General features: G+C 51.3%; 10 protein-coding genes across 10 annotated transcripts; 9 read left to right on the top strand and 1 right to left on the bottom strand.

Moving 5' to 3' along the window:
• Positions 1 to 77: 77 nt before the first annotated feature.
• EDD37DRAFT_566567 (elongation factor EF-2) lies at positions 78 to 3,080 on the top strand (the record flags this gene model as incomplete). Its single annotated transcript, XM_062814104.1, has 2 exons — positions 78 to 97; positions 152 to 3,080. 2 exons carry the CDS (start codon positions 78 to 80, stop codon positions 3,078 to 3,080), a joined length of 2,949 nt encoding a protein of 982 aa, XP_062668543.1.
• A 598-nt stretch (positions 3,081 to 3,678) lies between these two features.
• On the top strand, positions 3,679 to 6,807 carry EDD37DRAFT_696088 (heat shock protein SSB1). Its single transcript, XM_062820131.1, has 8 exons — positions 3,679 to 3,834; positions 3,893 to 3,943; positions 4,005 to 4,131; positions 4,186 to 4,351; positions 4,402 to 5,109; positions 5,161 to 5,357; positions 5,858 to 5,885; positions 5,940 to 6,807. The coding sequence occupies exons 1-8, from the start codon at positions 3,792 to 3,794 to the stop codon at positions 6,462 to 6,464; spliced, it is 1,845 nt and encodes a 614-aa protein (XP_062668542.1). The 5' UTR covers positions 3,679 to 3,791; the 3' UTR covers positions 6,465 to 6,807.
• Positions 6,808 to 6,891: 84 nt separating this feature from the next.
• Positions 6,892 to 9,534, top strand: EDD37DRAFT_635551 (uncharacterized protein). Its single transcript, XM_062816921.1, has 2 exons — positions 6,892 to 7,297; positions 7,350 to 9,534. The coding sequence occupies exons 1-2, from the start codon at positions 6,987 to 6,989 to the stop codon at positions 9,415 to 9,417; spliced, it is 2,379 nt and encodes a 792-aa protein (XP_062668541.1). The 5' UTR covers positions 6,892 to 6,986; the 3' UTR covers positions 9,418 to 9,534.
• A 1,163-nt stretch (positions 9,535 to 10,697) lies between these two features.
• EDD37DRAFT_482932 (Ser/Thr/Tyr protein kinase RAD53) lies at positions 10,698 to 14,027 on the top strand. Its single transcript, XM_062813260.1, has 2 exons — positions 10,698 to 10,708; positions 10,756 to 14,027. The coding sequence occupies exon 2, from the start codon at positions 10,837 to 10,839 to the stop codon at positions 13,960 to 13,962; it is 3,126 nt and encodes a 1,041-aa protein (XP_062668540.1). The 5' UTR covers positions 10,698 to 10,708; positions 10,756 to 10,836; the 3' UTR covers positions 13,963 to 14,027.
• A 415-nt stretch (positions 14,028 to 14,442) lies between these two features.
• EDD37DRAFT_651918 (1-aminocyclopropane-1-carboxylate synthase) lies at positions 14,443 to 15,762 on the top strand (the record flags this gene model as incomplete). Its single annotated transcript, XM_062818408.1, has 1 exon — positions 14,443 to 15,762. One exon carries the CDS (start codon positions 14,443 to 14,445, stop codon positions 15,760 to 15,762), a length of 1,320 nt encoding a protein of 439 aa, XP_062668539.1.
• A 760-nt stretch (positions 15,763 to 16,522) lies between these two features.
• EDD37DRAFT_611065 (uncharacterized protein) lies at positions 16,523 to 17,302 on the top strand (the record flags this gene model as incomplete). The annotated part of the gene is made up of 1 exon (XM_062815264.1): positions 16,523 to 17,302. One exon carries the CDS (start codon positions 16,523 to 16,525, stop codon positions 17,300 to 17,302), a length of 780 nt encoding a protein of 259 aa, XP_062668538.1.
• A 791-nt stretch (positions 17,303 to 18,093) lies between these two features.
• On the top strand, positions 18,094 to 19,724 carry EDD37DRAFT_482716 (uncharacterized protein). Its single transcript, XM_062813256.1, has 2 exons — positions 18,094 to 19,512; positions 19,573 to 19,724. Exon 1 carries the CDS (start codon positions 18,463 to 18,465, stop codon positions 19,345 to 19,347), a length of 885 nt encoding a protein of 294 aa, XP_062668537.1. The 5' UTR covers positions 18,094 to 18,462; the 3' UTR covers positions 19,348 to 19,512; positions 19,573 to 19,724.
• Positions 19,725 to 20,611: 887 nt separating this feature from the next.
• EDD37DRAFT_482751 (Zinc/iron permease) lies at positions 20,612 to 22,476 on the top strand. Its single transcript, XM_062813259.1, has 3 exons — positions 20,612 to 20,888; positions 20,941 to 21,099; positions 21,146 to 22,476. The coding sequence occupies exons 1-3, from the start codon at positions 20,858 to 20,860 to the stop codon at positions 22,219 to 22,221; spliced, it is 1,266 nt and encodes a 421-aa protein (XP_062668536.1). The 5' UTR covers positions 20,612 to 20,857; the 3' UTR covers positions 22,222 to 22,476.
• On the top strand, positions 22,477 to 23,986 carry EDD37DRAFT_482719 (Alpha/Beta hydrolase protein). The gene has a single exon (XM_062813257.1). The coding sequence runs from the start codon at positions 22,732 to 22,734 to the stop codon at positions 23,797 to 23,799; it is 1,068 nt and encodes a 355-aa protein (XP_062668535.1). The 5' UTR covers positions 22,477 to 22,731; the 3' UTR covers positions 23,800 to 23,986.
• Positions 23,987 to 25,346, bottom strand: EDD37DRAFT_482735 (uncharacterized protein). Its single transcript, XM_062813258.1, has 2 exons — positions 24,990 to 25,346; positions 23,987 to 24,939 (listed from the first exon to the last, which is right to left on the bottom strand). The coding sequence occupies exons 1-2, from the start codon at positions 25,226 to 25,228 to the stop codon at positions 24,174 to 24,176; spliced, it is 1,005 nt and encodes a 334-aa protein (XP_062668534.1). The 5' UTR covers positions 25,229 to 25,346; the 3' UTR covers positions 23,987 to 24,173.
• Between the last annotated feature and the right edge of the window lie 373 nt (positions 25,347 to 25,719).

Genomic DNA, 25,719 nt, shown 5'->3' with positions numbered 1-25,719 from the left:
CGCAAAATTCAAGTTGTTAAGAGATCTCGACTTTCCGAGCCACGCGCACCCACGGTCCAGAAGGCCACGTATCCAACATGGACGACCTTTACGATGAGTATGGAATTACCAAACGCATTGGCGATGTTCAGCAGCTAATCTGATTGTGCAGGTTTGGCAATTTCATCGGTGAAGCAGTCTCAGACGAGGAGGGCACACAAGATGGCGGCGCCGGCCAGAATTACGTATACGATGAGGACTCGGACGCCGAGCAACAGCCCCATGAAGATGGCGCGATGGAAGTAGACGACGAGGTACCCTCGAATGCTGTCATATTACACGAAGACAAGCAGTACTACCCCACCGCGCAACAAGTGTATGGCGAAGATGTTGAGACTATGGTCCAGGAGGAGGATGCACAACCGCTGACCCAGCCGATCATTGCGCCTGTCACGCAGAAGAAATTTCAAGTCCAGGAAGCAGACTTGCCGCCTGTATACTACTCGCGCGAGTTTATGACAGATCTTCTCAATTTCCCGGAAGGTATCAGGAACATCGCAGTGGCTGGACATCTACACCACGGGAAAACAGCCTTCGTGGATATGTTGGTGATGCAAACACATTCTCTACAGGAACGGCTCGATAAGAGAATAGGCAAGAGAAGGGACGAGCAATTGAGATATACCGACACACATTTCCTCGAACGAGAGCGCGGAGTTTCTATCAAGGCTGCACCCATCAGTCTTGTTATGCAAGGAACGAGAGGGAAGTCACATATTCTCAATGTCATCGACACTCCGGGTCATGTGAATTTTGTGGACGAAGTTTCATCGAGCTTGAGACTGGTTGACGGTGTCGTTCTGGTCGTCGATGTGGTTGAAGGCGTCCAGGTCAACACTGAGCAGGTGATCAAGCATGCGGTTTTGGAAGATCTGCCCATCGTGCTCGTCATCAACAAGATGGATCGACTGATCCTTGAGTTGAAGATTCCACCGACGGACGCTTATTTCAAACTGAAGCACGTGGTCGAAGAAGTTAACACCATCATCGAGAACACAATACCCGGAAGAGGCGACAAGAGGAGGTTGTCGCCCGAGAAGGGCAATGTCGCATTCGCCTGCACCTCAATGGAATGGGTCTTTACTCTGCCGTCATTTGCAAGGATGTACGCGGAGACTTATTCCAAGGTCGACGCTACCGAATTCTCGAAGAGGCTATGGGGCGATATCTTCTTCAACCCCCAAAGTCGGAAATTTTCGAGGAAGGGGATGGAAGAAGGTTCGAAACGCGCTTTTGTCAACTTCGTGCTTGAACCTATTTACAAGCTGTATTCACATACCATCAGTGAGAGTCCCGAAGACCTTGCTGCGACGCTCAACAATCTGGGCATCACTCTCAAACCGACTCAGCTCAAGACGGACGCAAAGATTTTGCTCAAATTGGTATGTGCACAGTTCTTTGGACCTGCAAGTGGATTTGTCGACATGGTCGTGCAACATGTGCCATCACCTGTCGAAGGCGCCAAGCGAATGCTCGACAACTATTACACCGGTCGACAGGACTCATCAATAGGCGAATCCATGATAAAATGTGATTCTGACGGCCCACTGGTCGTGGAAGTTACGAAGCTTTTCAGCTCGCCGGATGCAAAGTCATTCAACGCTTTTGGTCGAATCATGTCTGGTACAGCCTCACCTGATCAGGTAGTACGTGTTCTGGGTGAGTCTTACAGTCTTGAAGATGAGGAAGATTCGACGACCGCGACAGTTACGGCGACATATCTGGGATGCTCTCGATATAACATACCAGTGTCGGGAGTCCCGGCAGGTAACCTTGTTCTTCTTGCGGGCATCGACAACTCGATCGTCAAAACTGCTACTGTCATTGCGGAGAAATTCCCCAACAACGAAGATGCCTACATCTTCAGGCCTGTCCGGCACTTTACTGAGTCTGTCTTCAAAGTCGCTGTAGAACCAGTCAACCCGTCTGAGCTGCCAAAAATGCTGGAAGGTCTGCGCAAGATCAATAAGACCTATCCCCTCATTACTACCAAGGTGGAGGAGTCAGGCGAACACGTTGTCCTCGGTACGGGCGAGCTGTACATGGACTGCGTGCTGCATGATCTGCGGACATTGTATGCAGAAATGGACATCAAGGTCTCCGATCCAGTGACCAGATTCTGCGAGACTGTTACCGAGACCAGTGCAATCATGTGCTATGCTTTGACGCCGAACAAGAAGAACAAGTTGACCATGATCGCAGAACCTCTGGATGACGGTATCGCAGAAGATATCGAGGCAGGTGTGGTCAAGATCCGTGATCCCATTCGCCAAGTCGCCAAGTTCTTCGAGGAGAAGTACGAATGGGACAAATTGGCGGCAAGATCCATCTGGGCTTTTGGTCCTGATGAGATGGGGCCAAACATTCTTTGTGACGATACTTTGCCCTCAAACACTGACAAGAAGCTGCTCAAGTCAGTGCAAGAGAGCATCAAGCAGGGTTTCTCATGGGGCACGCGTGAAGGCCCACTTTGTGAGGAACCAATCCGCAATACCAAGTTCCGGGTTACCGGCGCCGACCTAGCAGCCGAACCCATCTATCGCGGCGGTGGACAGATCATTCCCACCGCTCGCCGAGCGGTCTACAGCTCTTTCTTGATGGCGGGCCCACGACTCATGGAGCCCATCTACAGCGTGCACATGACCGGGCCTGCGGACTCGATTTCAGGGCTGTACACCGTCCTGATGAAAAGACGTGGACATGTCATTTCTGATGGACCTGTTGCGGGGACACCGCTATATGCGGCCAAGGCTCTCTTGCCGGTCATTGACAGTTTCGGCTTCGAAACCGATCTGAGGATTCATAGTCAAGGTGCGGCTAGCGTTTCGCTCGTATTCGACAGATGGGATGTCGTTCCTGGAGATCCTTTGGACAAGAGTATCAAGATCCGGCCACTGGAGATGGCTGGGCCTCAGCAGGCGGCTAGGGATTTCGTGCTCAAGACGAGGAGAAGGAAGGGGTTGAGTGAAGATGTTGATGTCAAGAGGTTCTTGGAGCCGGAGCTCCTGGCTGGATTGAGGGAGAGTGGTGTTTTGGATTGAACGAATTTCGATGTTGATCTATTACATGATTCTACAACAGAGGCATCTCTGCTGAGAGCAAAAGGAACCTCCATATGGCACGTCAACTCTAGGATGTGGATTGCAAACGGCACAGAATTCGACCACACTCGGGAGCTGATCCTCATATGAAGTTGAGCTCCGACTGTAACTCATCCATAAGAGATCAAGAGGATGGATATTCAGTCTTATCGACCGGATCCAGACGGTGGTCCTGTACCCGCTCAGCGGCCAGCTTGGGCGCACAAGACCACAATGGCAGAGTCGTTGCGGACAAGTCTTCCTTCGCGGACAACACCAGGCGACGCATCGGGTCATGGCATTCCGCAAACGCTGATGGGTTGAGATCACAACGCCGAGAAGGGCAATGAGACTGGACGGTGGCCAGACAAGATCAGGGGCTGCGAAGTCGTATATAGGCACGATAGGAGGTACAAAAGCGCGGTGACATGAATTCTGAAGAACTTCAAGTGATGTTGTACCTCCGGCCATAAGCGCCATTGACAGTCTTGGCACTCTTAGTCATCCAATTAATTTAGTCTCTCTTCGCCGCTCAGTTGGTGGGGAGCCGAAAACTGCGAAAAAATAAAAAAGATCCAACTTTAAGACAGAGGTCGGGATTCCACCATCCTCCTGCGCCTTTCCCCTAACACTCCTCTATACCTCTCAAAAAGATCTTGTCAACTTGCAATTATGTCGGACGAGGTCTACGATGGTGCCATTGGCATCGATCTAGGTACGAAACATCGTCCAAACTCTCACCGCTGTGTGCGCCATCTAACGCAATGAAATAGGAACTACCTACTCGTGTGTTGCCAACTATGAGGGCAGCAATGTCGAAATCAGTACGTTCTTCCTATTCACGACTTCGAAGCTCGTTAAAACAGCATACTAATGCCAACATAGTTGCCAACGAGCAGGGTTCCTTCACCACTCCCTCTTTCGTCTCCTTCACCGATGAAGAGCGTCTCATTGGCGAGGCCGCAAAGAACCAGGCCGCAATGAACCCCGCGAACACAGTCTTCGACGTCAAGTCAGTCTACATAGTACGGAAATGAATGGCGGAAGCATGCTAAACATGGCGCAGGCGATTGATCGGACGACGATTCGATGACCCCACCGTCAAGAAGGATGTCGAGTCCTGGCCTTTCAAGGTCGTCGACCAGGGCGGCAACCCTATGGTCCAGGTCGAATACCTCAAGGAGACCAAGACTTTCTCGCCACAAGAGATCTCGGCCATGGTCCTCATGAAGGTATGTGATATTTTTGTGTCGCATGCACAGACACTGACGACCCGCCATAGATGAAGGAAGTTGCCGAGACGAAGTTGGGCAAGAAGGTTGAGAAGGCTGTCATCACCGTACCAGCTTACTTCAACGACAACCAGAGACAAGCCACCAAAGATGCTGGCGCCATTTCTGGTCTCAACGTCCTCCGTATCATCAACGAACCCACCGCTGCCGCTATCGCCTACGGTCTCGGATCCGGAAAGTCCGACAAGGAACGAAACGTCATGATCTACGATCTTGGTGGTGGTACTTTCGATGTCTCCCTTCTGAACATCCAGGGAGGTGTCTTCACCGTCAAGGCCACTGCTGGTGACACCCATTTGGGTGGCCAGGATTTCGACACCAACCTTCTGGACCACTTCAAGAAGGAGTTCCAGAGAAAGACCAAGAAAGATCTCTCTGGTGACGCCCGTGCGCTCCGAAGACTGCGGACTGCTTGCGAGCGTGCGAAGAGAACTCTGTCAAACGGTACCCAGACCACGATCGAGATCGACTCGCTGTTCGATGGCGAGGACTTTAACGCCCAGATCACCCGTGCTCGATTCGAGGATCTTAACGCAAAGGCTTTCAACGGCACTCTTGACCCAGTCCAACAGGTCCTAAAGGATGCCAGCATTGACAAGTCCAAGGTCGACGAGATCGTGCTTGTTGGTGGCTCTACCCGTATTCCCCGCATCCAGAAACTCCTCAGCGATTTCTTCGACGGCAAGAAGTTGGAGAAGGTAAGTCTTGTCCGGTCAACTGTTTCATTCTCAAGCTAACGATACCAACAGAGCATCAACCCTGACGAGGCTGTCGCCTACGGTGCCGCTGTCCAGGCTGGTATTCTTTCCGGCAAGGCTACCTCCGCTGAGACTTCCGACCTTCTGCTGCTCGATGTCGTCCCGTTGTCCCTTGGTGTGGCCATGGAAGGCAACATCTTTGCTCCTGTCGTCCCCCGTGGAAACACAGTGCCTACCATTAAGAAACGGTATGAGGCTCCCATCCCCCCAATATTGTTATGTTTCCCCTTCATATGTTTTTGATATTTCTCGACACCTGGATCGACGACTTCCACCATGATAACTTGGAGCTTGCCTGGGACAATTCAGTGCCACAACCTCGTTGCCTCTTCGGACCTTTCCTGGGACAATCAAGGAACTCGACCTCGTTACCTCTTGGATGTTCGCCTGGGGCAATCTAGGATTCGACCTCGTTACCTCTCGGATCCTCGCCTGGACAATCAAGTATCACGATCTCGTTACCTCTCGGGTCCTCGCCTGGGACAATCAGGTAAACCGATGGCGGCCCTGAACAACCTTTCGAAGCAGAACTCCTTGACCTGGTATGGGGATCCAGTTTCTCACTATGGACCCTGGACTGGATTCAGCATCTCATTATGGTCCCTGGAACGGATCCAACAGTTTTGCATTTCATGTTTCTCGACGCATTTGATTCTCCAGCATCAACATTTGCTAATACAAACTACAGAACCTTCACTACCGTGGTCGACAATCAAGTACATTGGGTCCCCTCCCTCCCCTCTCCTCATCTCTCGCTAACTTGATAATAGCAAACCGTCCAGTTCCCAGTCTTCCAAGGTGAACGTACCAACTGTGAAGACAATACTTCTCTGGGCGAGTTCACATTGGCACCAATCCCTCCAATGAAAGCCGGCGATGCTGCTCTCGAGGTCGTCTTCGAGGTCGACGTCAACGGTATCCTCAAGGTCACCGCCACCGAGAAGTCATCTGGCCGAAGTGCCAACATTACCATCTCCAACGCCGTCGGCAAACTGTCTACCGCCGAGATCGAGAAGATGGTCGAGGACGCTGACAAGTTCAAGACCTCCGACGAAGCTTTCACCAAGAAATTCGAAGCTAAGCAACAACTCGAGTCATACATTGGCCGTGTCGAGGAACTGATCTCCGACCCTGGCTTGTCAATGAAGATGAAGCGCGGAAACAAGTCCAAGATTGAGGAGGCTCTGTCTGATGCCATGCAACAGCTGGAGATTGAGGAGTCGAGCCCCGAGGATCTGAAGAAGAAGGAGTTGGCTTTGAAGAGAGCCATGACCAAGGCTATGGCCACGAGGTAGATGGGCTAAGCTGCAAAGTTGCAGGTTATCCACCAAAAATTGCTTGAAGACAGGACCACCCTTGGTGCGAGCTCTTTCACGTTTACGAATATGCATGGCATTTGCACACATGTGGCCGGCGTCATTTCGGATAGTCCTTGAGCTACTTGCTGGGTGGTCCCGTCCAAACGAGTGAGATGGGCGAAGAAAAGTTGTTACCTTGTGTTAAATAGAGTGACGAGTTTCTTCACGAGAATGCAGAATGAAGAATGGTGTTCCACCCGTTCAATCTGGTTCACTTTTAAGACAAGGCTGAAAGGGCGTTCCCCTGAAATAGAATGCATCATACACGTGACCTGTGTTCAATCACTCCCGCTTTTTTGGACGCGCCAGAGACGCGTTTCGGTACCTTTCGCACGGACACCCCTCCACATTTCAACCCTTGTGCCATTATTTTACCCCCATTGTGTTTTGGAGACTTCTACTCGTACTGTGAACAGAAGTTCATGCACGCAGCATCTTGCCTGTAGCTTTCGAGCAGAGATGACCTCTTCGTCGCGACGAGTGTCGCAGATACCCGCTCCGAACGTCAATCTATTCTGTACCCAATGCGACATCCAGATTGGCGTCTTTACGAACGAATGGACCCGTCTCACCTCAACCTATGTCTACGCTACCCATGTTGGCAAACACTTCGGAACAGAAGTCGCCAACAAGACTCAAGTAGTGCCTAATGGAGTGCTACAAAAAGCCGTGGAAGGATGCACAACTGCAGAGGTGTTTTGCAAGAACTGCTCAGCGGGAGTCGGTCAATACTGTAAAGCTGCGCCAACCGCAGAGCAGAGGCGTCTGATGTATGGCTACCACTGGTGTGACAAGCGAGGTCTGAACGCTGATGGATGATAGTGACCAATACTTTTACAAACTATCAAAGACATATTTGAAGGACAACGCAACGAACACTATTTCCGATCCCATCTTTGGCTTCTCCGGGAACATCGTCCGCAACACTTCGAGATCCAGCGTGGCTCCTCGCCAAAGCCTTCCTTCTCTCCCGAGGTGGTCGGAAACTCCCATGCACAATGATGATATGCCTTCGGCATCTCAGTCAATTTCCGAGTCTCAATCTCGATCTCATCAACCATCCCCATTGCAGACCGCATCCTATCCTGACCCGTCGGCCGGGATGCAATTAGAGGTGTACGAGTCCAAACTCAAGATGCAGGACGACAAGATCGCGGTGCAGGAACAAACATTGCGACAACAAGACACCCAGATTCGGTTACTTACAAGTCTTCTCGAAACACTTCAGAGCACAGTTGAGGATCTGAAGATGTCGATGCGGGAGATACAATCTCAGCATACGGGGGAGCACTACGATGCTAGGCAGAATGCTGCAATGCGTAAGGACATTAGACGATCGCGAGCCAATACCGCGGAAGTGGAAAGAATTCTCGCTCAGAACGATGCGATGAAGGCGCAACTAGAGGGCCTGGATTCGGCCACAGAAGGGTTGACAGGCAGCTCAAAGCATGCCAGCATGCTGGGCAAGCGTAAGCGCTATGACGATACCGCCAGGTCAGGAGCATCCAAGTCGAACCGTTCGGCTGTGCATGGCTTGCCTTCTTTTCAGGGAGCGTCGTCGTTCATACAGATACCGACCCCTCGTTCGAGCAACCCGTCGGACAGTCAGTCACAGAGCGCGTCCACCTCTTCACGAGATTTGACTCCTGATGAGCAACCCAATGTAGCTCCACAACAATCATTCCAACCAGATGACGAACCACAACAACACCTGGACTCACTCGAAAATTCAGTGCCGCAGCAAGGTGAAGGTGACAGTAGTATACAGGATGCAGAAGATGCACTAGAGGTCAAGGAAACCGCACAGTCCTCGGCTGGAGACGAATCTGCCATATCCGCAATGGAGCATCTGCCGGGATCAAGACAGAGCGAAGATACATTCCTGCCAGGCTCCACGCCGATAACCTACGAGAAGCCATCTTTTAACAACGACGACGATGGAGAACACATCGATGCGCCCCAGGCAGAAAGCGACATGGACATGCAAACCGAGATTGATACAGCCAGAGCCATACCGGCTCGTTTTGAAAGCATATCCTCGCCACCAGCAGACAATGTCGAGTTCAGTGACGAAGAGCAAGAGGAGGTAACCAGTAAACGAAGCCATGGTTCACGGAAGACACATAATCGTGAAGAACCGATAGTCGTTCGTACCGTTACTGGTGAGGAACCTTCACATCAGCCAGAACCAAGGACCCGTCGCCAGACTAGGAGGTCGAGTGCTGCAGCCAGAGCTACGGAAACGGCCAAGAAAGGGCGAGATGCAGCTCCTGAGCCTGCCACATTTGCTCGAGTCATTCCTCGCAGACTAGAAAAGGATGGCTTCGCCAGAGTTGTCACTCCCGCGTCGGTAGAAGCTACGATGAGAGGCCACAAGCCGAAAGCGCTGCAGCCTGTTACACAGATACTATTCAAAGAACTCGATGAGCTTGGGCTCCAGGAATGGAAGCATAAGGACAGGAAATGTGCCGAGTATCGCAAGGTCGTCGGTGAAGCACGGAAACGCAAGCGAGAAGAAAACAAATTGGCGAAACTGGTGAACTCTGGCGCCGACGTTGACGTAGCAGCAGCTACTGCGGGAAGGCCAGACCTTCCAAGTCCATCCGACCTCATACAACGCAGCCTTGGAACTCTGGACGACGCGTTCCAGGCTGCCACGGCAGCTTTATTGGACGGCAGTACTGGACAGCTCAAAGCGACCAGGGCAGTGCCCTTGCCTGGGCACAACACCTTCAGCGTGCGGGTTAGCAATGATCAGCCGACCGCTAACGATGTCATGGACGAGTCTGTTTCATCAGAGGACAGCAAATTGGCTCGCCGCAGACAGCGTGAGGCAGAGATCAGGCGGCGTGACCAGCTTGCAATGGAGGCGATGGATATGAGCGACTAGGGCTTTCTGTGTGCTGCAACAATGGCATTTGTTAGCATGCAGTATGTGCTGTATATCGGTTCAAGTAGCATGCATTATTTTGTCGTACGAATCATTCGATGCATGTGTACGAAGGAATGCAGCAGCAGGACTTGATTGCTTTTGTTTGCTCGAGACTTCATGACGTCTAGGCAGGACGTCAAGATGTCTTTCTCCAATGATGATGGTAGCCCATGTCGGTAGATTCGTTGCCTTCCAATAGGCACCCAAGCCCGCTAAATTAACTCAGGCACGCGGAGGCGGAAAGGCGCGACGCCATTAGCTGTTCCGGCCCTGAATGTTTGCTTGTCGGCTGTCAGCCAGGGTTACATGCACGCCCAGGCGAGGCTATGCAGCCCCCGGCACTTGTTGGCGGGGGAAGTTCTTTTCGAGACCGCAGGGTCGAAGTCGACTTCATCATTCCTCTGCTACCTCGATTCTCGTGTTCATTCCCTTATTGTGCGGCTTTGATAGCGTTCCTTGTTTCCATTGCATAACATACCTCAACAGGGCGGCCAGGACAACTCTGGGACGCGTCGACTTCTGTCATTTCTGCCTGGTAAGTCACCGGGTCAAGTCCACGAGGCAGTCACTGACATCCACGACACAGACGACCTTTGTCGCTCTTTCCGGGTCACTGTACTTGGTAGGCTACCTCTCTCTCCTTGACAAGATCGTGCGATCACTGCATCCATGTTTGCAACTCACTGTCAACTTTGACGTTGGTACATTTATTCCCTCTGATCCAAGTCGAATTGAAAGAGATGGCTGCGTATATGAGTATATATGAGACGGGTTCACTCTAGCGAGAATATTGCACTATCAACTGGAAAGCAAGTTGAATTGCAGTTAGCACCTGGAATCTACGTCGCTTCCCTGAGCAGGGACAAGGGACTTTTGTGGTCGTGATGCTGATCTATACAATGGTAGAATATCTGTTTTTCGACGCACCCATCACGCGGGCAGAGCACAAGGTACGTGACCGCTTTCAGCCCCTGGATCATATGATTATGAGTCGTTGCTTGGGCGCGGCCTGTGAGGTGCGGCTTCACTGAGACTGAATCGTGAGGCTCTGCTACATTGTTGTTTATTCCTCCCTTTGTGCTCATGTCTTCACCACCATGTCAACAAAATGGACGTTGCTAACGACAACGAAGACATCCACGTAAACAATTGGGACGAGGATGGACCACCTCTACCTACAGACAAAACAGACGTGAATCCCGATGAGTACTATGAGAACAGACTAGGCGACCTCGATCCCTTCACACCTGTGAGTATTTAGCCCAGGGCTCGGACCGTCACTGACTCAATTAATAGCGAAGCTTTTCAGATGAAAGCCAACAAGGACAATCACCCATATCCGAGACGCAGTCGTGGGAAACGGTGGATACGGTCATAATGGAAGCTTCTCAGCCAACTCAGTTGACGCAACAGGTTGAAGACCCAAGACGTTTAGGCAGAAATTTGTCCAATATCTCCGATGACGATGCTACCGATGTGATCTGCATACTCCATCCATGCTCGCCGGCAGCATTCGATGGTATCAGAGCGAATTTGTCGACTGGGCCGCAACACATCCTGCAGAATGACGACTTGAAAGGCATGAGCGAAGATGATATCCTTTTTGGACCACAGTACAATGTTCCTCGTGACATAGCTTTGCGAATGTCCTCCCAGGTCAAGGATCCTCAAGATGGCTTTCGCTTCGGTCGATCCAGCGCTCAATGCGATGTTCTGCTGACATCTCACGAAAACGACAACCTTGTGAGCAAGGTCCACTTCAAGATATTCGTCAATAGCCAAGGCAGCCTCATGCTGCAGGATTTGTCTACGAATGGAACTCTGGTTGATGATCAGCATATCAAGGTCAGAGACCGCCGTGGCAAGAAGCCCACGAAGCCCGCAACCATCGCTCTGACCAATGGTGCAATCATCTCCGTGATCAGTGGGCGTGCCCGAGATGAAATCAAGTTGATGGTTCGGAGACCTGCTCGTGGTGACAATGAAGACACCTATGAGAGGAATCTACGAGCATATATTGCTGCGAGAGGGGAATTAGCTCAGTTCGCTTCTATGAGAGAAAGCTCGTATGGCAACCACTGGAATGGAGGTAGCCTGTACAACTTTACTGGTCTGCTCGGAAAGGGAGCTTTCGCCACGGTCTACAGAATCCAAACTAAGAAAGAGGGCAACATTTACGCAGCAAAAGAATTGGACAAACGTCGATTCATCAAGAACGGCGTGCTCGACATGAAATTCGACAGCGAGCTCAATATCATGAAAACACTCAAGCATCCCAATATTGTCAACTACGTTGACTGTCAAACATACGATCACTGGATCTACATCTTGATGGAGTATGTCCCATACGGCGAACTATCACAAGAGTTGAGGAAATTGGGAAAGATCCCGGAATTCAATGTCCAGCAGATTACACGCCAGATACTGCACGCTCTGGACTATCTCCATCGGAGAAACATAACACATCGTGACATCAAACCTGATAACATCCTGATAGCCTCCCGATCTCCGCTGATTGTCAAACTGTCTGACTTTGGTCTGTCGAAGTGCGTCACTACGGACCAGGAAACTTTTCTCAAAACGTTCTGTGGGACACTACTCTATTGCGCACCGGAGGTTTATCCCGACTACGCGACTTATGCCCAAAACTCGGCGCTCAAGCGACGACGTTTGGGTGAGCCCGTACCGAGGCCGACACCATCTCCCTATGATCAGTCGGTCGATATGTGGTCATTCGGTGCTGTGATATTCCATATGCTCTGCGGCAAACCTCCTATTACTGGTAGAGGTGATGATCGCGGCGCACAGATGCTCAGCAACATCATGACCAAGGAAGTCGACTTTGAGCCGCTCAGACAAGCCAGTGTGTCAGAGACCGCGATTGACCTCATTGGAAGACTGCTCAACCGAAATCCCGCGCTTCGTCCGAAAGAGTCCGAGTGTCTGCAGCACTCCTGGCTACGCGATGTACCTGATAATTGTGATTATGGTCAAGTGGAGGAGCATTTAGCGGCAGACAGAGAGTTGCACATTGTCGACGACGTGGACGAAGATGTGCTCGACGAAGAGCTGATCAACAACCTCAACCAACTCACTCAGCCGCCCTCGTCAGGGCAAAGTCCCGACCGACCGATTAAGCGAGCCAGGACATTCGTGGGCATCACCCAAGTTGCGGAAAATATTGCGTATCCTACCATACCGGAGCCCGAAGAGAGTCTCTTGCCGCTGGCACCGACACTTCCAGCACAACGCTTGTTCGGAGAGATATCTCAATCAGTGCTGCGCAGTTCGGGTCTCTTCGGCAAAGCGCTCCCCCCCACGACGACGGCCGATGTTCACGATATACAAAATCGGGTTGAACAGATAAGCGTGAATGACTTTGGCCGCCAAGAATCAAAGGGAAGTGAAGGAAGCGCAAATTTTTCTGAACAGCTGAAGCACTTCCCCCAAGTACCTGGAGTACATGTGAATCTTACATCAGCGGCCAGTCTGATGGGTGCAGAGCATCAAATTGGTCAACTCAATATGGGTTCACCTGAAGCCGACAATTCGGACCCTGCTACGCCCGAAACTACCAACCCTGTCACTCCTCAGACCCGAGAACTGTCACCATCCAGCAGTATCAGCCAGCATGTAGACATGGGAACTGGTGAGCCTATGCACCCCATCGAAGAGCCAGTCTTCACGCGACGAATCGATCTTGGACTGATCGCGGATCCCGTCAACTTTGAGGCTGAAATTGAAGCACGAGACATTTCGCGGGCGGGAAAACTTCGCAGCAAGGCCGACACATTTCATGGGAATGCCAATACAAAAAGCCGGCCCCCATCCATTGAGCTTGCCGTTACAATAGAGGCCAAGACTGGCCAGGCGGTGAGGAATCTTGCTGAAACAGATCGGTTCATCCGGGCAGTTCGCAAATCGGACGGTGAAATGGACACTACGGCGTTCATCAAACCTCCAAAGCGGTTTGGCAAGCTCACTAGCCTACCTGGATCACTCGCCAATGTCACAATGAATCTGGAAAGCCGACTTATGTTGTGGGGTAGGGGCATTGACTGCACGGTTCGATATCCCGACACTCTCGACACTCGGATACCCAAGTATGCCATGAAGATTCAATTCTGGGCACCTCGAATGGACAATCATGTCGAGCATGGCGGAGATTGGACAGAGGTACCTGGAGTACGCACGATTCTAGCCACGTCGGCGAGCGGATGCATTCGAGTTAACGGTGTAGAACTACGCAAAGAATCGCCAAGTGGTGACGCTGCTCTCTTTGGCAAGCTATACACCGGCGATATCATCACGATCTTCGAGTCGCCAAATGGAGAAGAGTTTCTCAAATTCCGTGTGGAGATCACATTTGGTGATAGTGCGCGAATTCGACCAGAGAAGGAGGCAGGGTTCATCGTGCAAGAGGAGAGACATCACCACCAGCGCATGAAGGAGAGAGAAAGTATGAGGATGAGTAAGACCAATATCGAGCAGGAGGCTGCTTGAGTAATGAAGGTTGGCACGAAAATGTTCTTTGAGCTGGAGGCGTACTATCGAATGGGTTTGTATAACTTAGCTATGGTTGGGTCCTAGGATAGTGAAAGCATGGCTTCATGACAAGCAGTTTACGTGTACATCAACAAGCGATACAGCAATGAAATTCTTCACGTATGCTTTCCCGTCCCGCAAGCTGTTTTGACGCACTCATTTGCAGGAGCTGTTGTCGAATATTGTGAGAATTAATCAGTTACTAGTGGACGCCCTTTAATCAATCACTATCTCGTCGATTTATGAAGGGCGCGCAGAAGCGCGTCAAATGTCGTCATTGTCATTTATAATAGCACAGATGGCACCTCTTCGACTCAACGTCTTTACGCTGTTACTTGCTCGATATACATATACATGTCCACGTTGCTAGGTAGGTTACCATGTGAGTGAATTCTCTTCCTTGACCGAACTTGAATCTGTCTGCGCCCATTTCCCATAATGTCTAGCAACGCTCAATCACAACTATCAACACTATCAAGCCGAGCGCAGGCACACGCCCATCCTGGCGCGATTGGAAGTCCACTCTGGGACGTTGTCAACGACCTATGGCACCCGCAGGACAATCCGAATGGCTATGTCAATCTCGGAATTGCAGAAAACCTGCTCATGCATCACGAACTGGAGAAGCACATCGCGCAGAATTTCAAGTTACCTTTGCACGCCTTTACCTACGGCAACGGACCGTTGGGGTCGAAGAGGCTAAAAACCGCTGTTGCGAGGTTTCTCAATCGTCGTCTCGAGCCTGTTACGCAGCTGGAAGCTCAACATATAGTCATCACCAATGGTACCTCTCACTCCATCGAACATACCTCGTGGGCGTTTTGTAATCCGGGAGACGGATTCCTGCTAGGCCAACCTTACTATGGTGCCTTTCTTCCTGATATTGCGCTACGGCCAGGCGTAGAGGTGGTGAAGGTGCCGCTCAAACATATCGGTCCTATGAACCTGGAAGCTGTCGAGGAGTATGAATCAGTCTTATTGGCAGCTAAAGACCGCGGTGTCACTGTTCGCGCGCTGATGTTGTGCAATCCGCACAATCCTCTGGGTCGATGCTACTCGCGCGAGGTTATTATCGCATATATGCGACTCTGCCAGAGATACCAGATCCATCTGGTCAGCGACGAGATCTACGCCTTTTCCGTGTGGAAGAATGAGCGCGATGCAGCGCCGGCTCCTGTGGACTTCGTCTCAGCGTTGTCGATTCCTTTGGACAGCATCATGGATCCGGCACTTCTGCATGTCCTGTGGGGAGTGAGCAAAGATTTCGGCGCGAATGGTCTGCGTGTCGGGTTCGTCATATCCCAGCACAATGCGGCGTTCAGGCAAGCATTGTTGTCTGTTGCCATATATTCTTACGCATCTTCGGTCTCGGAGCACATTGTCGCCAATATATTGGAGGATGACGCCTGGGTTGACGAATATATCCGCACAAATCAGGCTAGACTTGCAGAGTCGTATGCCTTTGTCGTGGACTTTCTTCGGAAACACGACATCACGTACACACCTGGTGCGAATGCGGCTTTCTTCATCGTACCTGATCTGGGCAAGGCGTATCTTGAGCGCCATGGAAATCGGAAAGGGTCGGACGCGGACAATATCACGGGCGAGATCATGCAGCTGTTGATGAAGAACAAGGTCTTCCTGACAAGTGGACCGTATTTTGGCGCCCAATCTCCCGGCTTGTTCAGGTTGGTGTTCAGTCAGCCGAGAGAGGTATTGGACGAGGGTCTCAAAAGAATGCTGGCTGCGATTTCTTAGCGAAACAGAACGGCATTGATGTTCGATCATGGTTGACGTTCCCACTTGCAATTGGAGATATGCTGAAGATACGCAAGGTACTGGTGACTATCGGATTTGGAATTCTGGAACTCTCGGCCGCAATCCGCCTTTGAAATGACGATATCTGACCGAACGAAGCACCGGAGCATTGCATGATCTTGCATCGAGTACGACTTGAGACAGGTTTGGAAATGCACTCTCTATTCACTTTCACCGGCCCTGCCGACTCACCAGGAAGGAGGAAAGCGCGACGACCAAAGAGTGTGCCTTCGGATACAACCATATGCAAGTCACAGAAAACATTACCATGTCCAGGGTCGGAGGTGCTTTGGCAGCGAGCAGGATGTTTGACATTACCGGTGAAAATGAGAGACAGATGGTGACACTGAAACCCAAGGTAAGACCGAGTGCTGAGTGTAAAGCGATGAAACGGAGGGAAGTCGAGGTTGGTCACTTGCATAGCGATGTCGGAATATCGCTTTCGCCTATATAAAGTCTCCCTCTCCCACTCCATGGAACTTCTTCCTCTCTGCATGATCTGGTCACCTCTCGGATCCTCGTCTGGGACAATCAAGGAACACAAACTCGTTATATATATACCTCTCGGATCCTTGCTTCAAGTTGCTTGGTACAACAATGAACACGATCTCGTTACCTCTGGGGTCCTGGACTGGGACAATCAAAGAACACGCTGGCGGTTTTGAGCAAGCCTATCGAAGCAGAACTGTCTTGTGCGGACATGTATTCCGCAACCCGCTTCTCTCCATCAGCAGCTACTGGTCATTCTCGACAGGACGTATCTCTCATCCCCATCGGCATGCCGCATATCCTCTTTGCTCAGAACGTGTCACACGTTATGGCCGTCCCTTCAAAGCCATTTCAATCAGAACTTGCTGGCCTTACCTGGAGATACATTACGCAACCGGCACACAAGAACGGACTGTTCAAGCAAGTCTCTTTGCTGAGGAGGAAGACATGGATCAGATCCATTCGACAGCCGAACTGTCAACAGATGCCTACCACCACGAAGCCGTTGACAACCCTAGCCCAGCAGAGATCGATACGCGCAGCACTTCTGTTCTTTCTCCTCAATAATACTCCCCCATACCTTTATTATTATGTTGTTGTACCTTCCACCCCAAAAGCGACACGGTCGAAACTGCCCACTGGACCCAACCCACAGCAACGGCACGCCATTGCATGGCAACGAGGATCAAGTCCAGACGTCGGAGTGACTGGTCGCAAGGCCTTCTGGGGGCTGTCGGCGAAAGCAGCACGCCACAGGGATTCTGCAGTCGCCCTTCTTACGAAAACGTCTATATATAAATGCAGTGATGAAGGGTTGGAGCGATCGGAAGGTTCAGTGCTTCACTACCGTGCACAGGAACCAGAATGGCAAGCATCACATGGCACTCATCGCCCAGAAACAGACCGGGTAACTTCGCCATCGACGTCGGCATTCTCTGCCACTGCCCCAGACGTCTCTTTGACTTTCAGTCCTGGCCCCCTAGAGCAATGAATGGGAACGAGCCACCGGCCGTGAACTTCTTCGAATCCTATCCAACAGACATTCAGAAAAACGGGCAATATATGCCTAGTGGATCCAATCCATGGACCACCTGCCGTGTGGAAGGGCTTCCTCGCACCTAATTCCATGGATCTGGGTCCGACACGAACGCAGAGGGTGTTGTTGAATACCGCTTTGTTGCCTACGACGATCTTGGAGGCAGGGCTTCTGTGATCCCCAGATACATGGGTGAGGCTCTTGAGAAAGGATACAAGATTACCTTTAGAGGCTTGCCTGCATGGTGCTCAATCCCCGCCGCTATTGGTGTTAAAATCCTGATGTTGAAAAGACTCATGTTTGAATGATTGGGCGAGATCAAGTATTTCCAATCGATTCCGTCTCCTAGGCCCAACAACTGACAGCCCATGTACATGCTGAAACGACGAAAGACGATATCTGGACGCTTCTGGCTCGTGCGTACTATCACATCAGAACCCGAGTCCTGTCCACTATGCGACTGTCCATGATGCGTTTGTGATGGAGAATCGTGCGCAGTTCCTAGCCCTGAAGCCGCCTTCAGATTTGGTTTTAGGGCATGAAAAGCCGCGATAAGGTCTACGGGATAGACTCCTGCTGCCCTTGGCCAAGAGATACTTTCGGATATTAGTTATGAAACAGACACTGGACAGAGTATTAGAACGGAATCCCGAGGGGGACAGACCATAGCGTTGCTAAAGCTGCAGGTGAAGGCCCTCCAAGCAGAAAAGGAAAATCTGGAAGCAGTTTACTTACCACCATTGAGCGACTCGGATGACTCGAATGATGATAGTGGCTTGCCAGGTCTCTCTTACTCCGAATCTGAGTCTGCCACTGTCCGCAAGGACCAGGCGGACAAATTCGAGAAGTCACGGAAGTCAAGTAAGGACAAATCGTTGTCGGAAGAGATTGTTCTGTCAGATGACGAAAGTGGTTCGACGGACCGGTCTACCGGATCTTCCAGTGAATCTGACGAAGTGCACGCGCCCAGGAAATCGAGATATCCTGCCGGTTTTAAGGGCGAGAGATGGGATCAGTGGAAGGATCGGCAGGTCAATTTGCAGAAGCTCCTCAACCTGGATCGATTTCACGAGACTGAATTTTGTTTTGCAGGCTTTTGGGCAAGGGGACATGATATGCCGGTGTACTGTTTATCCTGGCACGGCAGCTGGGAAACCCCACGAGGTGTGCCCACAATGCTCTCATCGAAGGTACATACGGCGATCTGGGGCTCACACCAATCAAACCGAATCAATCACTACCGAAAACAAGAAGAGAACACGAAAGTACAACGCCGAGTACTGTCAGGAACAGCGGGCCGACGACACCATCGAAAGCTTTGGGTCGTGTATGGCGGGGAGTTTGTGATATTGCGCATCTACTACGGCTCCGACAAGACGTTGAGTTCTGATATCGACCAGGAGATCCGACTTAGATTTTCCACTTCCAAATTCGCTGGTCTTTTCCACCGCGTGATCTGCGACGAAGGTCATAAATTGAAGAACTGCCGGACCAGAAATGCTACGGCCATCGACAAGTTATATGCACCAAAGAAGTGGATTGTCACCGCGACTCCGATGATCAACTCGGTTGCCGATCTTCTGGGATACCTATATCTCTTTTGGAATCCGGCCTGGAAGCTCCTGATGGACCGCCTAGATGGCTGGGAGATTCCCACTACGGCAGAAGAGCTGTACAAGGAGGAAACTTTGGTCACTTTTCGGGAGAAATGCCCCAACTACCAGGCAAAGTTCGGTGAGGTACCTCTGTTCATGTTCGACCCTCAACCGTATGCGGCTTTGATCAACTCAGGCAAGATGTCCGTGGCAAAGACGGCCAGTCGAGTTCTGCACGCCCTGCTGTCACGACTCCAACTCCGTTGGACCATGGCCAGCAAGATTCAGTTGGGCAACGACCTCACCTACCAACCAGGTATCAACGTGATTTTCCAATCACCGATCCTATGTCTGCCTTCGTGGTCTTATGGTCACCAAATGAAACCTTGGCTACCAGAACTTTGACAACCACGAGGTGACCTGAAGGCGTCAAAGCTAGTACCCGTGAGAAGGCTACTATCTATCGTGAGAACTCCCGGGACAAGAATGGCAACGATAAAAAGCGCTACAGAGCCAAGGCGAAGGAGGAGAAGAGGTTCTAGGTCGAGCCTTGTGGTGTCACTTACTACAGTCAGTCGAATTGCTGCCTTCTTAGAGAAAACCAAGCCAGTGACCCTCCCATCGAAATAGGCCTCGAAGAAAATATCCAGGACAAGGAGTCCATTGTTGGTGTGTGGGTGGGAACGTCTCGGGGCACCAAAATCGCCGAGACACTTGAGCTTGCTACCTCTGAGGTCTTGACCTTGCATAACGTGTCACTCGATATGGCGGTCCTAAGCAAGCCACTTGAGTCGAAACTCGTCGACCTAGTATGGACCTATATCAGTCAACCCGTTCATAAGACGGTTTGTTCAAGCAAGTCTTCGCCGAATCTCGACATGTTCGGACCTTAACAAAGTGCTCCGGGACTAAATCCCACCGACTATCGATTACTTCCTCGACACGTCGTCAGATGGCCTGGGAAGATGGGCGGTGTATGTGCTTGTGTTGCTAAAAGAGGACACATTCCCCTACTTTACATCGTTCAGGAACTGGAACCAGGTATAGCGGCTGTTACGGTGGCGAACCATATGACATCGGTGGTCTCAACATTCTGAAATGCCGCAATATGTCGGCGAGGCTCTATCCGAGGGATACAAGATTGTCCACAAGGACCTAACGGTGTGGTGCGCAATTCCTCAGCCAGCCGACGTGCCACGGACGATATTGCTCTTTGTTGCTATTGAGGCCACGCTGAGTTTTGTTTTCTGGCCGATGAAGAGTCGCACCAAAGATTGTAAGGTGGAAGCTTGCTCTAGCGTTGAAGTTGGGAGGTCGTCGGCTTTAACTGGCGTACTTGGGCAATATATATCACGAGTTCTTCGTATACATTATTCAAGGACTCCGATTCGTAGTCGACCCTTGACACGTGCGTGTGCCTAGCCGACTTTGCCGGTAATTAGCGGATCCATTGCAATAATGCCGGCGGACACGAGGAAAAGGGGAATATGTCTGACACAATGCGCTCGAAACTTTTGGCCTGTAGCATGACTCGATCACAACCGATGGTCTCTTGACTCGTGAAGGGATGAGAGGAAACTAAATAATCCACCTCCTACAGTCAGCCCGAACTTGTGATCGTTGCCATAAGGCCATCATGCTGGACGAGACCCCAGGAGTCGGAGGGAGTGAGAGATATGTCCATCTAAGCTCCAGGCGCCCTCCATGTCAGACGAGATAATTCTTCTGTGGAACCGCAGGCTGGGTGCTACAGCCTACCGGCTTTCTGAGGAATGTCACTGCAGATTGGAAAGTCTACTGCGTGTTCTTTTCACAGCATCCAAGTTACCAGTTTGGCACTCTGGCCTGTCACCACACTCTGCGTGTATGGACATACCGCTCGTCTCTTTAGCTCGACCCAAGAGGCGCGCAAGTGATGCCTTCAGCCTCGAGCCTGGATGTTAGAGGTATGTCATCTTCATCTCCTGCAAGACTCGATTTCGACCCTAACACTCTCAGACTTCGATGTAACTCTACTACCACTCGAACTCTTGCACGCTGAGCTGTCAAGAAGACAAGATGAGAAACCGGTCTGTGGCTCGACTGGGAACCATGGCACCTATAACACAGGCCTACATGTACTGGCCATCTTCATCATCCTCGGATTGAGCACGCTTGGTAAGTCCGATGAATGATCAGCACTTACAGTAATTGACCTGGGTAGCATGTTCCTTTCCGATTATAGCACGACGTTTCCCCAACCTTCCTATCCCGCACCGATTTCTCTTCCTGTCGAGACATTTCGGCACAGGCGTCTTGATTGCGACTGCCTTTGTTCACCTACTCCCGACTGCCTTCATATCGATGACCGACCCATGTCTACCCGACTTCTGGAGCAGACACTACAGGCCGATGCCTGGCTTCATTGCCATGCTAGCCGTGTTTGTGGTGGTTGCAATAGAAATGGTATTCGCCAGCAAAGGAGCAGGACACAGTCACAGCACTGAATGGGAGGGAACAGGCGATGCACGCAGACCTGTAAACATGCGCGGAGGCGAGTCGTCGCATGAAAATGGTCATATCTCCCTGAATCAGCTAGGGACGCCGATCACCCCATATACCGACAGCGGACCCAGACCTCGAAACTCAACATCTGATCATTCGGACTCGGAGGACGATCTTGACGAATTGGATCCCATGGCAGACGAGTCCGCGACACTCAATCACCCGCATAAGCGCAAGATATCCGAGTTTGACGACCACCAGCTCAGACGACATGCAACACCATCTGACGAGAACCCCCAGAGACTGTTTCTGCAGTGTCTCCTACTCGAAGCGGGCATCCTCTTCCACAGCATTTTCATCGGCATGGCAGTGTCAGTGGCCACAGGAACACAATTTGTCGTCCTATTGATTGCGATTTGCTTCCACCAAACATTTGAAGGCTTTGCGTTGGGGGCAAGAATCGCAGCTCTGATACCGAAGCTGTTTGACGCCAGCAGTCCGAAGCCATGGCTCATGGCACTTGCTTATGGAGCTACCACGCCCATCGGCCAAGCACTGGGGATCTGGATAAGAGAACTATACGATCCTGCGTCAAAAGTGGGATTGCTGATGGTGGGAATCACCAATGCTATCAGTAGTGGTCTGTTATTGTTCGCTGGGCTTGTACAGCTTATTGCAGAGGACTTTCTCAGCGAAAGGAGTTACGACAGTTTGAAAGGCTGGAGAAGGATTGAAGCTTGCCTTGCCGTCGGACTGGGCGCTCTTCTCATGGCTATAGTCGGAGCTTTTGCATAGAACAGAGGGACTACGATTACGAATGTGCAAGGGCTGACTATACGCTGGCAATGACATGATATATCAACCCTTCTCTCGTGTGTTCTTGATGTGAGTTGCCCGACGCGAAGAGCCTGTATTCCAGATACGGCAGTCGCTAGCCTCCAGCAACGGATCGAGGACGTCCAAGAGCCAGGCTATGCTTATCTGGTGTTGGCTGAGATCAGCCAAGGCGTAGTAGCAAGTCTCGTAATCGTACGTGCTTCCCTACATGACTTGCTGTCGTTGGCATATTTTCCTTTACAGTATACTGTGCAGCCGAGGCTCGTTTTGTCAGCACGGGTGCTTAGGACGTTACCCGCGTACCTAGGTATGGAGTACCAAACAGGTAGTACTCCTTGTGGCCTCCCTCTGCAAAGCGTATATATACCCCAGAGCTTACGTCTAGTGATCTACTTCCAGAGTTGTCTTCCAGCGACGCAAGTCACCTTAATTGCCTCTCTTGAAAGAGTAACAGAAGGTCTATGAAACATGGCCACCATCAAATCCAACACCTTCATATCCCCTACCACGAACAAACAATTCACATATCTCTCTGCAGGTCCGACCGACGGACCTTTGATATTTTTGTTGCATGGCTGGCCCGCCATAGGATTGACATGGAAGCCGCAACTCCTCGCCTGGTCAAGTCTCGGCTTCCACGTCGTTGCCCCAGACCTGCCCGGCTACGGCGGGACATGGACGTCCAAGGACCCCAAGGATTTCGCGCTCGAAAAACTCGTGCCTCAAATCCTCGAAATGTTTCACTCTCTGGGACGTGAACAGGCGATATGGGTAGGACACGACTGGGGATGCGGACCACTCTGGGCCATCGCTTCGCATCATCCAGAAGTCTGTCAGGCGGTCGTCGGCATCTCTGTCCCCTACCGCACGCTTGAAATGGGGTTAGAGCATCTGATCAGCTTGATTGACCGTCAGGTCTACCCCGAGGATGAATACCCCTGGGGTCAATGGGACTATCAAGTGTTTTACGAGCGTGAACCGCAGGCCGTGGATCGACAGTTTGAGAGCGAGCATGTGGAGAAGTACATTAAACTCGTTTACAGTCGGGGAAGTGCGGCAGCTGGGAAAGCGCCCGCGCGGACGGCGAGGGTGAGTAAAGATGATGGATGGTTTGGTGGACCGGCGGCAGCGACACAAGTTCCTGATCTGCCGTTAGAACGCACAGTACTGGACGAAGAGATTCTTCAGGCACTCGTAGCGAGTGCGAGGAAGAATGGCTGGCACGGGGCGACGGCGTGGTACTTGAATCACAAGGCCAATGCTGAGTATACGGCGAAGAGTGTGAATGGAGGGGTGTTGAAGGTGCCGATTTTGTTTGTGCATACTGAGTATGATGCTGTTTGTCAGACGGTGCATAATCCACGGTTCATGGTCGAGATGAGAGGCAAGTGTGAACGGTTGTGCGAGGTGGTGGTGAAAGCAGGACATTGGGGAGCGTTGGAGTGCAAGGAGGAGGTCAATGCTGCCGTTGTGGAATGGATTACGAAGGAGGTGACTGATTGTTGGCCGGGGCCGGTGCTGAAGAGTAGGATTTAGTCATGGGAGAGGGTAGGACCTGGGGAGAATGATATGCTGTATGACGGGTGAGGGGACGAGTGAGATGGACTGAGATCGAGGACAGTGATAGCATATGGAGCATCATTATGGGATAGATTTCCATTCCATCTTAGCCTTCTTTGATGGTCCGTTGGATCAGCATCATCGTGAGATATCAGCAGACCTAGTGACATTATCTCTGGGGCATTCAATGAGTGGTTCAACATGTTCATTACACTTGCAGACTCTTCACGTTCGCTTTACCAATCCATATATCCAGATAGACTTCTGTGTGGAATGTACAGAGGCCATTGTCACGCAGCAAACCGCCATGCTATTGCTCAATCATACCGTGTCAGTCCGTTCAGGGATTGTCACTTCTTTGACGTCTTGGGAGGTGGAGGAAAGTACATCTGAGGTGCAGTTGGAACGGGACTATGTCCGATCTCGGGAGATTTCCCAGCTTGGACATCACTGCCCACTCGATCAATGAAACCAGGACTCAAGGGGCTCCTTTGCCGATCTGGACTTGTCATTGCAAAAGTCGGCGAATTCGGTCGTCTTGGTGCACTGAAATGGTTCCGAAGAGGTAGATCCTTCGTGCCTCCAAGGGTGTTGAATGCCTGCGTCCGAGGCGTCATCGGATGCAATGATCCTTGAATACCCGGAGTCTCAGGCATGGGATATCCGGTATGCTCGCCCGTGGTCGGATCCTCGACAGACTCAAACTTCGCCCACTTCTCGGCCTTGAGACGCCGTTTCTCGGCATACTCGGCACGCTGCTGCTTGGACGGGAAGCATGACCATACAGCAAAGCCGAAGTATACGATAAACACACCCAGCATGGCGCATGTGCAGGCAAAACTCGCCTTCGCTTGTTTGCAGTAGCCGACCAGACTCTTGTTCTTTGTGACACTGCACGATTTTGTGATGTACCACGGCGGACCTCTCTGTGGGTGTTCAGGATCCGTGGTGTCACTGCTAGATTGGTAATCGACTGATACCGTGTAGAGGGCGATGAGTAGGGCATGAACCAGAACGGACAGAACGGGCGGAAACACATGTAGTATGTACATGACGGATTTGACGAGTAGGATGAACATGGAGAGGACCGAGATAACGATATTGTAGTTTGTTATACTGTTGCCAGCGGTTAGCTCCATAGCGACAGACTGCTTGTATAGCCTTACAATTGCGACCAGACTTTGGGAGTCGTGTATGGTCTGTAATTCGCAGCGGCATACAGCCCCGTGGATGGGCTCGAGTTGAAGCCGTTATCTGCTCCATCCTGCCATAATTTGGTGCGATATAGATTTGGTGAAGCAATACCGAACAGGGCGAGGAGGGCAACAGTCAATGGTGATTCCAGGCCGATGAGGATGTAGAAGGGCCACTTGTTGGGCTTCCAGCGTCTGGATAGGAAGTACATGTTGGCGGATATCTTGTCACACAGGCAGGTTGAGGCTGTCGCTGAGGGGTGATGCTCAATGATATAGCTGCATGCTCAACCTCGAAGTCGGATATGATACAGCGTCTCTGCTCGCGAAGATGCAGAGCGCTCGGGTGATTTCAATTCATGACAAGGAAAGGAGAGGAAGCCGACTTCCAGCACATCGCCAGGTCATCGAGTCGCCCATTGCGAGGGTTCGCTCGTGCCAGTTAGTGCTTACATGCAAGGCCGGCGCTTAGAAAGAGGATGTTGGCGAATGAGGAGTGGAAGGGATGGTATGGGGAAGTCCAATGAGGAGAGTGTGAACAAGGAAGCACACTTTGTATGAGGGTCACTGGGGATGATGATTGGTTTAGGGGATTGTGATAGCTGGATGGCCATCGAATCGTCTCTGGGCACCAACTCCCCGCAGTCTGATCCGATATACCAATGATAAAGTTGATAACTAAGCAGCAGCCTGGATGCGCCGA

The sequence above is a fragment of the Exophiala viscosa genome, assembly GCF_022695815.1.
Source record: "Exophiala viscosa unplaced genomic scaffold EDD37scaffold_8, whole genome shotgun sequence".
In the NCBI taxonomy this organism is placed as follows: domain Eukaryota; kingdom Fungi; phylum Ascomycota; class Eurotiomycetes; order Chaetothyriales; family Herpotrichiellaceae; genus Exophiala; species Exophiala viscosa.
Note: the sequence above shows the minus strand (reverse complement) of the source record. Positions and strands in the feature narration are given on the sequence as shown.